Below are 13,909 nucleotides of genomic sequence, written 5' to 3' on the forward strand. Positions count from 1 at the left end.
TGACCAGTAAGAAAAACCTCACGATGACTGTCTTACAGTGGAAATTGAAAAGCATAACTATTAAAGCACTGCACAAGCCTTTTAGGCATAATATTTTGCATAGCCACTATTCATTACTGTTACTCTGCTTGTTGTTTGACAAGCCTAGAAGAACTGTAAGTCTCAAGGGACTGGCAGTTCTCCTACCAACAACAGTTTTGGGGAAGTACAGGAGATAAAGGATGTACTTGTTAATAAAGTCACAGGACTTACTTTAAGCATCACAGGTTTTTCTTCTTCTTTATCAATAGGGATATTGGTACTATGAACCCAAGTGTTAGTGCAAAGGTGCCTAAGTCTGACATAAGAGTTCCTGAAAGAAAGACAAAAGTTTCAGTATGAGTCAGTTTCCCAGACAGGAAGTCTCAGGCTTGTTAAAACTCCAAGATGTTGGCAGGAACAAGAGAAGAAAGAAAGAAAAAAGATAGATTCTCCTACACATGGTGCATATCATAACAGGAATGAGACTTTCCTTATTTTATAATATATATTTATCTAAAGCCTTCAGTTACCCTTCATAATGAAATCAACTCAGATGTAAAATAGAATTATATCCATATTATAGCAGCTCGGATGTCACTTTACTTCCAGGGCCTGATTGGCCCGGGGGGGGGGGGGTAAGGCTGATAACTGAGAATGTTCTCTGAAAACTGTCTTCAGACTGACAAAGCCAGAGAGACCCAGGTAATGCACAGTAAATATGTGGCAGCAAGGAATTTGGTGGAGTTTGCTCTGATAAAACTATTTCTGATAAAACACAGTAAATCCAGCAGAGGGATTGCACACGTGCACATGCAGATATAGGCACATATAGGTGAATACCACAAGAAATATTTTAAAACATTATATAGGAACAAGTACTAAAAGGCAAGTTAAAAGACCTTACTGAACATTACTGGAAGTTTGAGAAGTTTCTGCATATTTGCTGAGGTCAAATTCATACTTCAGACTGCTATGTAACAGTTATGAATATTAGATGTGAAAGGTCAAAACCAGGATCATCATAGGAACTGCTATTACTAGCAATACCGAATAATAAAAATATTATTTGCTTGTGTCAGAAGCATACGTACGACCCACATCACCTGCATTCTAACATTTTTGTTCTCTGTACTGAATTGGTAACTTTGATTAAACAAAGTTTTACTTCAAAATGGATCTCTACTCTGAAAACTTGCTCTTAGCAGTAGCAACATTCAATGAAGATCTGCAATATCACAAACAAACTTAAAGTCCCAGAAATTGCACTGAGTTACTGTTAGTTAATGAGATGCCCCATGTCTATGAAAGGATTTATGATGGTGCTTTTTGCCTCACATTTGTGACATATGAACAAGGAAATATGCTGCAGTAAATTAGCTGCTGCACAGTAACACATTAAACTCGTCTTTTTGACAGCATCTCCAAATCCTCACATTTCTGCATGATATTGCCTAGCTGAGCTGTTAGCTTCCTCCCGTAAGCCTGYATTTTTTAATCCATAACTCCCTGCTCTCTATTTTGCATTCCCTAAGCTGAGAAGTTTTAAACTAGCTGTATAAAGAGCCAATGCTGTACCAGCATCAGAGGCCTGCTGAAGTGCAAGAACACGACTGGCATTCAACAGTTTTCTCTAACAAGTTTCAACGAGTCTTTGCTCGTCTTCGGACAGCAGTCCCGATTGAGCTCCTCAGGTATTTCTGGCAACGACACTGTTCTGCAGTTACCAGCTTTGGATAAAACATGGCAGGCCACAGTTGGACAAACATTTTAGGTCAGCATATGAGATGTCTCAGCTGCAGTACAACCACCTTTCTCCACACAACTGTGGCAGTCCAAAGGAGGCAAGAGGCAGCCAGGACTGCTGCGTTTGGTGGCCATGAGAACTTATGCTAAGTTAGTGTATCTGATAATCTAAAGGCTCTCAGAGAGAAATAGAGTTGAACAAGTTTGCCATGCTTTCCTAGTGGGAGCACACAGCAAAGAGCCTGCAGTCAGACTGCATATCGTTGAAGTATGCAACATTTTTAAGTAGCAAGAGGTACATATGAAGTTAGGTAACTGTAAAAACAAAAAATGAAGTGTCAGATACTGTATATTATGTCCTAGCAAACACAACACACATAGGTCACACAATACACATTACAGGAGACCCAAAGCTTTAGTTCTAGTTCTTTCACTGGCAAAAGAAAGTTGCTTCATCTCAGTTTTCCCATCTGTAAACTGGGGGTTTTGTTATTTATAACTCCATAGCAAAGTGCTTCCTAATCTACTAAAGTAATGCTCTAGGYATCTGTAAGTATTATTTTAATTTGAGGTAGGGCCTTAACTCAAAAGGAAAAAAAATAGAGTGGGAAACAGCTTTATCCAAACAACAACAACAACACAACCCCCTCCCCCCTCCGCCAAAACCCAGTAACCACCAAGGCAGATAGTCGGTTCTAGCACTGTGCTTAGCTATACCTGGGGACAAGGCTGTCTCCTCCTCGCAGTGTTGTAGGGTCCAACTCAAATATGGAGGAGATATCATTTCCTTCAGGCACGGACACCAGGGAGTACGCCATCTTCTCCTGAGCACTGTGCAAGCCTCTCCTGGAGGCATCCTGCTCAGGATCCAGCTGTGGAAGAAGTCCCATCACACAGTCAGACCAAGCTCTGCAGACCCATCTGCCTAGTGTTAAACAAACATGTCCCATATTTTGGGGACATAAGTCTGAGCTATTCCAAGTACTGGTAAAGAGAGCTCTGCCTTAGTACACTAGAAAAACCGACAAGTAGCTGCTCTTGCCAAACGTTTCTTTGCCTTCCCTAGTGTTGGTAACTTTTGAGCATTTCTGGATTATAAACACAATAAATGCTAAACAACAGAGGTTGGGTCTTGGACAGTGCCAGAAGAGACTCAAAATCCCCTGGCCAYTCACCCCACAGTGCACTGGGAACTCTGACTAGTTTCAAATGACCCACATCTGCTGAAATCCCCATCCTACATACTAGTGGCTTTTGGGATGCATTTAACGCATTGCAGTTATCACCCTAACAAAGTAATTTAGTGAGCTGCAAATATAAATATCAGCAACAGTACTTCCCAGCAAGATTGTTGGTACATAAACTTGGGCAATAAAAATGGGACTCACACCCGTCAATCACAGACAATGGAAGCAAAAGCTAATCAAGAAGTTGCTGCCTCACTGTTTACACTTCAGCTTATGATGCACTCAAACATATGGATATGCTACAAAGGACATGGCAACAGAAAATCTGGATTTCTAAGGTGCCAGTAAATTACCAGCCTCTTTTATCAAAGTGAAGATACTAACATCAACTGAGTGAATAAAACCTTGGATTTTTAGATGAAAGGAAAAGTCAGGAAAAAATAAACTGGGAAAAAGGAACTACAGCTTTCTCCAAAACCTTTCCTAGGGAATACTAGCAGTTAATACCAGTCAGTAAAACAAAGTTGCCAACTCTGACAAAATATAAGAGTCAGCTGTCCATGTATAAACATCTAAATCCTAGATGTAATTTTTGAAGTGATCAAGCAACCAATTTATTAGCTTCCTCATGATCTCAGCACCAGTCAAGGTAGGCACCCAAAAGACCTAGTGAGGAGCCAGCACTTAAATACCTGTCTTTCAAAGTCTCCATGTAAGACATTGCAATACTTAAACATATAGAAAAGCTGCATAGTGTTACTTGTGCCTCAGGATACGCTGCAGTTAGCACATTTGTAGTCAGTGAACTTGGCTGCAAAGTAGTGACATTTAAAGTCTCTGCTTTTGCACGTTGGAACAGAAAGTTAGCTATATGGAACAGAAATACACATTGGGAATGTGCCTTCAAAAGAAGCAGCAACTATACACTCAAAGGAATCCATCTGGAGGCTTCAAACCAGGAGAAATTCACTCACTTGGAATGAATTCTCAGAGTCTCAGCTGCCTCCTTCATCCACACAATAAGGCAGCTGCTCTATATTCACAATTTGCAATACCTTTGGCACTTCAGAAGATAAACTGGYCAATTACAGAAATCGTGGCAAAGCTGAAAACAAGGAACAGTAAGTCAAGAAGTCGGAAGTGAGGCAATTTAGGGAGAACTAAAACCTCAACCACCAAAACAATTACAAATCTGATAGAAGCAGTCCCCTGCAATGGTGAAAGGGTACTAGCTGGGTTATCRTCCATGCCCATTTAAGGCTCATTCCTGTACAGCTCACTAAGGTATAAGGAAAAAACAACAACACACAGAGCTGTGCAAAGATACTTGCAGTCTTGCAGACAGCTCGCACTTGAATCAAGTTACTGTATCAAAGCAAGAATAAGCAGCCCACACCATCTTGTCACTAGTGAATTTTCAGCTATGCAGTAATTTTATGACAGAAGTGAATTAYGTGCCTCTGATACTATTCTTTATGGTCTATTTTTGCCACCTAGTGGTAAAGAGACAGAGCAGAAAAAAAAATCAGCACAAATGTGAAGCCAGTGCACTATCATTATTATTGCACTTATTATTGGAAGTAGGCATTGACATGATACTGGTAGGACAGGTGTCTATATAAAAGACAAACTTTCACACAGATTAACTATCAAAAAATAAAAATACAACAGTACTGGATTTTTTTTTTCCCCCCGGAACAAGAGCTTTGTGGATTTTTTGTTCACATTACTTCTCATTTTTCCAGTATGTTTACTGGAGTCAAGCTGTCAGAAGATCACTGTATGCTGCAAAATACTACTAAAAAATTCTCTACTCCAAGAAATAACCATGATAACAGTTAAATATTTGGGGACAAAGGTTAGCTTTTAATGGRTTGGCTATGACAACAGATCCTTTTAGGAGGAAAATTCCTCCCTGCTGGACTTTTAAGCATCACAGTGTGCTCATCTCCTTTTTAAAAAGGGGATGAGCAGTTCTTTTTCATTTCCAAATGGAGCAAATCTTCTGTAACACAGGCTAACAACCAAGAAATACAGGCTTTTGCATAGACCTAAGATCTAATYCAACTAAAAAATTTAATCCACAATGGAAAGTGCTGTTCCAGTTCTATCTGCTATCAGCCACTGAAGCAATGCTGTTTCCCGCTGACGTCAATGAGAAGCTTCTATTAGCATTAAGCAGCAGCAGCACACTCAATCTTTGATGCAACAACATTTACTGAAAAGGACGCAGACTTGCTTTCACAGGAAAATCAAGAATGGCGTTAAAATCATTCTCGCCCTGCCATTCTTGCTCTTTAGATCTTTTATCATGGCTTTCCTGTGACAAGTTAAAATGAGAGAGGAAATTCATTTATTAAATAAAGGAGGTCAGATGACTGACTGGCACAGCACTACATGAACATCCCATTAGGGACACTTGCCATCTGGTGTCATCTTGAGCAACTCACTTTGCAGACCTATGGAAAGAGAATGCTTCAAGGAAGCAAAGGTTTATGAAATAGGAAGACAGAACGAGAGACAATACAAAGAGCAGGGGTGGGGGGTCCAAATAACATTTAATATTTGTTCAAAGTGCATTGCTCTTCACTAAAACCTATTCCAGTGTTTAATATCCACTCTTYCTAGATAGGCCTTTAAAGCCTTCAGATAATTCTTTCTTTATTTTTTTTTTTAAACTTTCTTCACTAGCAAAAAAGCCTGGAGCATCTATGCACTGGCCAATTAAGTGCTAGGGTCTGTGTCAAGCCCTCCTCAATCAGGGGCAAGATCATACTCTTGCCTATACTTACTGAGGATTGACACTCCTGGTCATCTTCCTCATAGTCAGGGTTTACCTGATGAAACAGAATCACAGGCATGTCAAAACTCTAACAGACCTGGAAGTGGGAAACAACCTCAGCAAGATCTAAACTTATGTTGTAAAAGATGTAATCTTTTCTACTGCTACAGAACTACCAGACATGCAAAACAAGTATACTATGCAAATGTATTCATTTTTAATTGGGCATCTGTCTGTCCAGGAATTAACCAATTAAGTAATCTGCAAACATGCAGAGAGATTTAACTAGCTCAGGATAACTCCTAAAGGAGCAAGGAGGGTAGAGAGCTACAGAGTTTGTTTTTTTGAAATTCCATTTGGAATTTCAAAGTAGCTCTAAAAATCGCTATGACTTGGCAAAAATCTCTTAGAACAAACACTATTCTAACCATGGATCAACCGAGCAATCTCCTCTGCTACATTTTTGCTTTAGCTGATTAGTGAACCCAAGATTTACTGGAAAAGCCCTATAATGGATCACTACTGAAAAGAATTTCTGTGTGCATGTGACAAAATGCTGTTGGTTCACAATCTGCAAGTTAGAAGAGTGTAAAATGGGATGTTCAATCTGGACTTTTTCCACTGAAGCTCTCAAGTCAAGAGCATGGGCCAAGACAGCCGTTCTGCCCTRCTGTGCGCTTTTACATCCAGGGCATCTTTTACTTACAGAGGTTTGTGCATTGTCATGTTGATATGTCTATACTCTGAAGTAAATAAAAGCAGTTTTAATAAACATTTACAAGTGTTAAGCAGTAAAACTCACAAAACTATAGCCTCCCACTTGCTATGGGCCTTTTATATTTTTTATAAGATGTCTTGAAATTTTGAAGATGGGCAGGGGAAAGAAGAAACTCCACTACGGAGAGAGAAACAGACTTGCTTATTTGGCACTTAGACAGCTAAGCATTATCAACAGTTCTTATAAGGCTGATCTGAACCTTAACCGCATTTCCATTTTACAGTCAGCTCTACAATTCTGTTCAGAAATCATTGATTTGAGAAACTAACAGTAGTTGAATTCATTTCCCCCAAAAGGCTCTCAGCCATTTACAATTTATTCATCTATTAATAAATTCATCTTGATTTCTACTGCCCACATGACAGGATGCTATTTACGGTCTATTCTTTGCAAGAGAAGAGTTACTGCCTCTAGAATTCATATAAAAAGTGCAAYGAGCTCAACACTATCCCCGTATTGCAGTATTCTTTTAAGTCCCTCTTTCTTTGTTTCCTATATCTAGCCATCTACTTTTGCATTAATACTAAGGGCCCAAACACCCCTCTCCTTCCCTCATCTGTTTCTATTTTTAAGTTGGGAAACGAGAGATTTCCAGAAAATATAAAAGGAAGAAAATACTGCGGAAGGAAAGGCAGAGTTCCTAAGGAAACCTCCAACACCTACCTCTGCTGCTAAGTAGTGTCCAGTAGCAAGATGTTTGAACCTAAAAAGGCTATTCCAGTATCCTGCGCCACCACGACAAGGATCATGCTGCACCACCTGTAAGGACAGAGAAGCCAGATTTTTCACTACACAGTGACCTGCCTTTTCAAAGGCTGTTGTATTTCACCTACATTTAGGAGGAAACAGAACAAGAACCACCTTCAAAAAAAGAAAAAAAAAGAAAAAACCCACCACACACACAGAAACCTTTCATGTGTGAATATCATATAGTACAGCAAATACTATGAGCAGACTGCCATTAATTTACCTCCAGAATTTAAGAACTTTGATTTTTTGTAGGCAGAGAAGTAATTAAAGAAGATGCTTTAGATGTATATGTGTCGCYAGGTCTTGAAGAAAGAAGAGAAGGGGGGGGAAGGACCCTTCCTAAAGAGATGCATCAGATCCTTTAACTTTTTGGCATAGTTAGTTTTTGACCTTCAGGAAGTGGGGGAGGGAAGACACCTGGAAATGTTTCAAAGGTAACAATATTGTACAAAATAATTTGAAGACTGTCATGTCTACTCTCAAATTTCTCCTGTGGCAAGCAGAACCTCCAACACCAGATGATCAGTTACTGCATATCAGCCACTGTTTGGGTACACCTACTTTCTTYGGGAAAATCCAGCATAGCTGACCCCTGCCTTTCAGGGAAGGACTAGCTCATCTCCAACTGCCTATCCAGCACTTATCACAGGGTTACTGCATGCACATGGGCAGTTACCAGAGGAGCCACTGATGCGTTGTAATGCATTAATGTTTCAAAGCCTCTAAATTACAGGTAGGCTCCCAATTAAAATAGGCAAAARTCTGTACACCAAACCAGATACTTCTGGAAAGACAATATGAGAAATATCCACCATTACAATAACTATTATGGTTCTCACAGGCAGGTGACATGGCAAACATTTAAATTTATAACTATATACAACAGCTCTGTTCTAGCCTAATACCACCAATGTGGGGAGGGTATTTTAAGAAGCCTATGATGGCCAAGATGTTAGTCATTCTRTTTAAAAGCCAAGTAAAGAAAATATAGTCCAGGCAAACAATGCACAGAGACTAGCAAAGAGGTGTAATCTGTCAGATGAGGTATGCATACTCACAATATTCAACATCAAAAATAGTGTGTTCAGTACACATAGCAGTTAGCTGAAATTATTAGTTGGTTTGGGATTTTAGTGATTGGTGAGAAAATGACTTCATAGGTGCTTCTCTGTCCCCTTTTCTTAGTTGTCAAGAACCTGTATTTGAGAGCGATCTGCTGTGGCATTAGAAATCAGAACTAAATTTTCATTTTACAAAAAAGAAAGCACAGTAAGTAAAGGAATTCTAAGACTAAACCTCAAATGCCAGCAGGCCTTGTATTTAAAAAAGAAATCCAAGCATACAGTTTTTAAACAGAAACAGTAATTGTTACTACACAGCCACCCCCAGCCTTGGTTACCATTCTTACCTCTACTTCCCACAGTGCTTTTGAACTCGTCGCAGAAGTGGCTGACTGCCTCCCTGTAGTTCTCAGGAAGACGTGCTGCTTCTTCCTGTGCTCATCACAGGTCAGAAACTTCTCCTGCTCCGCATGAAACAACCTCACCACGTCACCCTGCCAAAGCCCAGACAGCATGAYCAATATAGACATTATGCATCCCTGAACAAGTCATGAGCAAGACRAGCTTTGACTCTTACCCCTTTAAGAATATCATCTTTATTATCACTCCATTTCATGAAAAGGACTATTTTCCAGCTTGTATTGCAATTCACAGAGTTGACCTAAAAGGAGAACTAAAACTATTAGCCACACTGAAAATGTGCACATTGCCTGCATAAGATACTGCCACAAGCCACCACCTTACTTTTTACGTAATTTTCAACCGAATACTGCAGTCCCTGTTGCATCGCTCTAGAAAGTCATTCCTGCACTCGGTCCCAAAAAAGTAACTACAGAGCTGACTTCTTAGAAAGTAACTTGCTACACATCATTGTACGATGACTATCGGATTTGAAGAAAAGTATTATTTTTAGCCGATCAACAAAAGAGATCAAACTTAAATCTTTGTCTAGGGCCCAAGAGATAGGAGAAAAGTCTGGTAGCTTTATTAAGGTGCTGAGTAACCAGATAACCGTTYCAAAACAATGCCACAGGTACCCATCAACATAGTAACTGAGAACTTCATTTTCATAACACACAAGTCCTAGCAGCTTAGCTGAAACATACAGAGGTTTATACAGTTGTTGCAAACTGCTGCCCTACCAGTTCAATCATTCTGTCCTTACCTCGTTGCATCCTGGATTATCGACCAGCTGATGACTACTGGCATGAAGAGGCTGGCCAGCGTTGACAGGATTCAGGACTACTTTGTCTCCAATGACAACCTGTAGATAAGCACACCATCAGACACAAACTTGCAACCAGAGAAACCTTTATTTAATGGGAGTGAAAGGGGAAATCATCTTCTYGCAGGTTGGAGAGATACCAGTCTGAGTATGAAAACTGGAATTCTGACTGCTCCAGAATTCAGTTTACTGTATTCAGTCATTCCGGCAGAAAAAAAGAGGCTCAAAAGAGAGGTTCAAAAGAGAATCAGAGGCTTAGAGAAGGAACATAGCTTGCAATTCTGATAACTCATCTGTTACTTTCCTTGCAGCTGTTTCATTGGTTAATATTTARCAAATAATTCCTATAGCAAAAGGTCAGCCCAAAATCTTCCTCCTTCAAGACACACACATTTGTAAAATCAGATTCTTGACCAGACTGGCATATGACTCAAGATAAATGCACTTTATTATGGACAGTAAAGGTCCTGTGTTTCCCTTCTTCCAGGGCAAAGTCTTTCTTAAACAAAAATAAAAAAAAAAAAAGAAAAAAGGAGGAAAAAAAAGGCTTTCTCTGTATTGACAGGAACTGCTCTTTTTGATAAAGTGTTTGCAAATCAGTGGGATTTGAAAGGACTTAATGACCACTAAGGTTGCATWAACTTATGTTTTGGCTTTACCTACCTTGTGTGCAGAAAAGGAATAGCTGCACCAAAATATATGGTGCTAGTCTACTATATAAATTATTCCTTTTTGATAAAGTCCTCTGTGTTTAGGTGCCAAATATATGCCTAGGCTATACCACAGAGCATACTGAATCTTGTGACCTCTCCTGATTTTAGGCAGATAGTCTACCCAGGTGCCTCAGATTTGTACAGAACAGATGAACAGATTAAAATGGTAATGCATTCTGTTCAGAACCAATCACTTTCCAGAGTTCCCACAAATAACAGGACCATTTAACCTCATTATTACCTCATTCCTCAAATACAAAACTAGGATGGATTTTGATTCAAAATTTACAACACTGAAAACCAAGATGCTATTTGTTCTAAATTCACCGAAGCAACTCAACATTTCCTACCATTTTGAAGTGGACAGGAATTCTGAAAGGCTACTGTAGTTAGGTCTCTTATTCCTTCCAATGTTAAATCATTCCTTGTTTCCAAAATACTAGTTACCATAGTAATGTTCCTCCCCCTCATTACAGCATAGGCAAAAGGTTGTTGCTGCAATATCACACACTAAATCTGTGCATTTCATTAATTGCAAGAAAGAGCTCCTGAAACAGGCTTTCTCCAGCCTTGCACAAAACAGTACAGGAAGGTAACAGCTGCTCTTAGCACTTACACTGTCTCCAATGGAGCGCAGCTTGTAGAAAGGCTGTATGTAGAACCAGGAGCCTTCATTCCCAGCTTCATCCAAGGTCACCCTCATAGCATTCTTCTCTAGTAGAGCTGGAAGCCTCTTATTTACTGTTAAGTATTTGTTACTTTTTAAATGAAGCAGCTAGAATAAGAATTAGAGTTCAGTTCTAAGAATGCTCATATTTCCTCCCCTCAATAGATACTGAGTATGCGTAAGACAACCACAATAATATACAGAAATTAAGATAAAAATTAAATGACATTAAATGAACATTAAGATGAATTCAGGCACAATTCCACTTAGACATCTTTCAGTATACATACAGTCCTCTGGCATAAAAGATGTTCAGCTAATATACCCATCCCTTCTCCAGCAGAGGATAGACATATACAAAAACTCATGCCACTTTATGACAGACTGCTCAAGATTACAGGATCAAAAGTTGTAAAATACTACAAATTCTGTTTTCCCTGGTTGGGAAGAGAGTGGTGAGAAGTAAGACTGCTCTTCAGTTGCTTTGCTTTTCTGATTTGCTTAACAGGAAACCTTACTCTGAAGACTCTCTTCAAAACGTCCTGTTCTCAGACCCTCCACCGTATAACATCTCGCACAGATTACACACAACCAGCATGCAAATGTAAGGTGCAGGAGGTCACATCCTAGTTCCTACCCTGTTCAGTTCARAGCAACGGCTGTTAGATTTCCAGTGAATTCTGCAAACAAGAAGTACTCTCACATAGCAGCTTTTTAATGCCTTTTGACTACTGAAATGGTGATTACTCATAGAACACTTATACCACAGGGAAAATACAGGCAAAAACCTAGCACTCCTCTTAGTGTTGATGCCTGTAGTCTAATCAATTGAGAATGGATACTACCATCTTGCCTCCATCATTTAATTAAAAGTGGATATCCTGCCTCAAACATGCAGGCCAACAGCGTGCTTACTTCAATCCAGAAAGGCGTTTCCTTGCCCTTCCTCCCTTCAGGTTGCTCCAAAGACTGCGATTACTTTCAAGGACTAGCCAATACCTCCTTACAGCACCACAGCCTGTCTGTGCTCCTAGCCACCCATTCTATTGCTTGGAATTACGTCAACAGAATAAGAGTCAAAAACATTTGTACAGGAATTTCTTAATCTAAGGCTCAAAACGCTCAGGTAATATCCCTGCTTCTAAAGGGCTGAGGTACTCTGCTTAGGGGAAGCAGGTGTGTTCTGGTTTCAGGGCGAGCCAGCACCCGCCGCAGATGACATTCCCCGATTAATAAAGACATGTTTTTCTTTCATTATGCAACTATGTACTTTCCATTYTTCTTGGTTTCGATGTGTGATTTCAGTTTCTTTTCACTCCCTGGGACCTAGTAAATTCTTTGCTTAAGTGGACTGCAATTACTTAGACAGTTTGATTCTCCTGCTTTTGCCAGTTTACTATTTGGTATCTCAACATTTGACTGCATGAAACAACATTCGGAACTATAGTGTTCTGTATGTGCCATCTTCCAAATGGCCAAATATAAGAAAGGCAAAGAAGAGAAACACTCCTGAAGAAAGCAAGCACATGGTGACCTCAAAAAAAGCACAACTTACCCATAATAAAAAATAAATAAAAATACAACTTTCCTCAACGTCCTCACACAGTTCACAGCCATAAACACAGTTCTTGCTTCACAGGATCACACTTCAGGACACTGTCAGACCATGCAAAGCTATGTGCTCTTGTCTACAAATTTCACAACTTCAAAGTCAAATTGAACAAGGGATTTTGAGCAAAATCCTATATAGCTTCCAAAGATGCCCAGAACCTACCTGGATGACATTGCCATACTGGATAACTGTTCCTAGCAGCTTTCTGTTTTCAGTTTCATTCTGTTTCTTTTCCAAATCTGCTGCATGCTGAAATTAAAGGAGAACAATTCAGTCATTAGCTGTTTTATAAACAGCACCGTCAAGCACCCAAGGTTCTGTAAAAGTATTTCACAGAACTGGAAAAAAAAGTGAAAATTTGAAGCTGTGTATCCAATTTCCTTTGAGTTTTTCAGGAAAATACAGCGTGTACCGTTAAAAGATCCTACAGATGAGGTAGCAACAACACAGAAACCATATTCTGACTTGAATTTGACAAACTTTTTGAATAAAACATGGAATGAAAAGCTCTTATCAAAAGACAAGTCATGAAAAGATAACGAAACACCAATGCACAGAGGATGAAAGGGAAGGGTGACAATTCAAGCCAGGAAGTCTGTGCTCCTTTCTACTGACTTCCGYAGAACATGAAAGGAAAGGACCTCAGCTTTGGTCCTTTACCTTGCCAAGGTAGGCCCCAACTCTTCCACACTACCTTTTTACAGCAGCTCTACTCACCATCATCATTCAATAGGATTATTTAGATGACATTTACATACACCTGCTGGAGCTCCAAACATTTGATTTCCCAGCTTCCCCATGTCACAGATTTAACACTTCATTACCAAACGATTCTCGGTGCTATATTATCATACCAACATGGTAATAAAAGTGAAAGCATTCGCAAGATTGAATGACCATAGTAACAAATTGTTCTATTTCATCTAACCTAATTTAATACAATAACCAGCTCTTATAAAAGGTGACATTTGGTATGTACTCTGTATATTCACTATTATCTTGAATTTTGTTTTGTATTTAAAGTGAGCTATTTATCCCAGGTTGTTTTTAAAACCATTTTATTTGGTAAAGAAATTCTCTCTCACTTCATATGAAAAATGATTTTTTCATTAAAAAAATCTACATTTACTTTAACTGATAGGTAATGGTACACAGTGATTTAAAAATAGACTTTTTTAGGAGGCTAGGCATGAATGCTTATGGTTTGGTTCTCAGATTTCTAGGACTATGCTAGGTCCAGTTTCCCCTTGGAGGAACTGTGGGCAAAGCTTCTTGTCCTAACAGTAGCGAGACAAATTTGAAGAACTGAAAAACACAGGACAAAGTTTAGTTATTGCAAAGGAAGAGCCTTCTGTATACTGTTAGGAAGT

The 13,909-nt window shown here is 39.3% G+C and overlaps 1 protein-coding gene across 18 annotated transcripts in view; it reads right to left on the reverse strand.

The window, feature by feature from the left end:
* ITPR1 (inositol 1,4,5-trisphosphate receptor type 1) overlaps positions 1-13,909 on the reverse strand; it is a 191,537-nt gene that overhangs the window by 117,532 nt on the left and 60,096 nt on the right. For 14 of the 18 annotated variants that reach the window (XM_026074806.1, XM_026074807.1, XM_026074796.1 and 11 more), the window contains 9 exons: positions 12,702-12,788; positions 10,877-11,035; positions 9,488-9,586; positions 8,900-8,983; positions 8,670-8,816; positions 7,175-7,270; positions 5,744-5,788; positions 2,482-2,636; positions 253-352 (listed from right to left, as the gene is read on the reverse strand). In XM_026074806.1, coding sequence (XP_025930591.1) covers positions 253-352; positions 2,482-2,636; positions 5,744-5,788; positions 7,175-7,270; positions 8,670-8,816; positions 8,900-8,983; positions 9,488-9,586; positions 10,877-11,035; positions 12,702-12,788 — 972 coding nt within the window. Of the gene's footprint in view, positions 1-252; positions 353-2,481; positions 2,637-5,743; positions 5,789-7,174; positions 7,271-8,319; positions 8,371-8,669; positions 8,817-8,899; positions 8,984-9,487; positions 9,587-10,876; positions 11,036-12,701; positions 12,789-13,909 lie in introns of those variants that run through there. The other 4 variants (XM_026074808.1, XM_026074800.1, XM_026074799.1 and 1 more) reach the window with 4 other exon arrangements.

The sequence above is a fragment of the Apteryx rowi genome, unplaced genomic scaffold, assembly GCF_003343035.1.
Source record: "Apteryx rowi isolate R43461 unplaced genomic scaffold, aptRow1 scaffold_4, whole genome shotgun sequence".
Taxonomy (NCBI): Eukaryota; Metazoa; Chordata; class Aves; order Apterygiformes; family Apterygidae; genus Apteryx; species Apteryx rowi.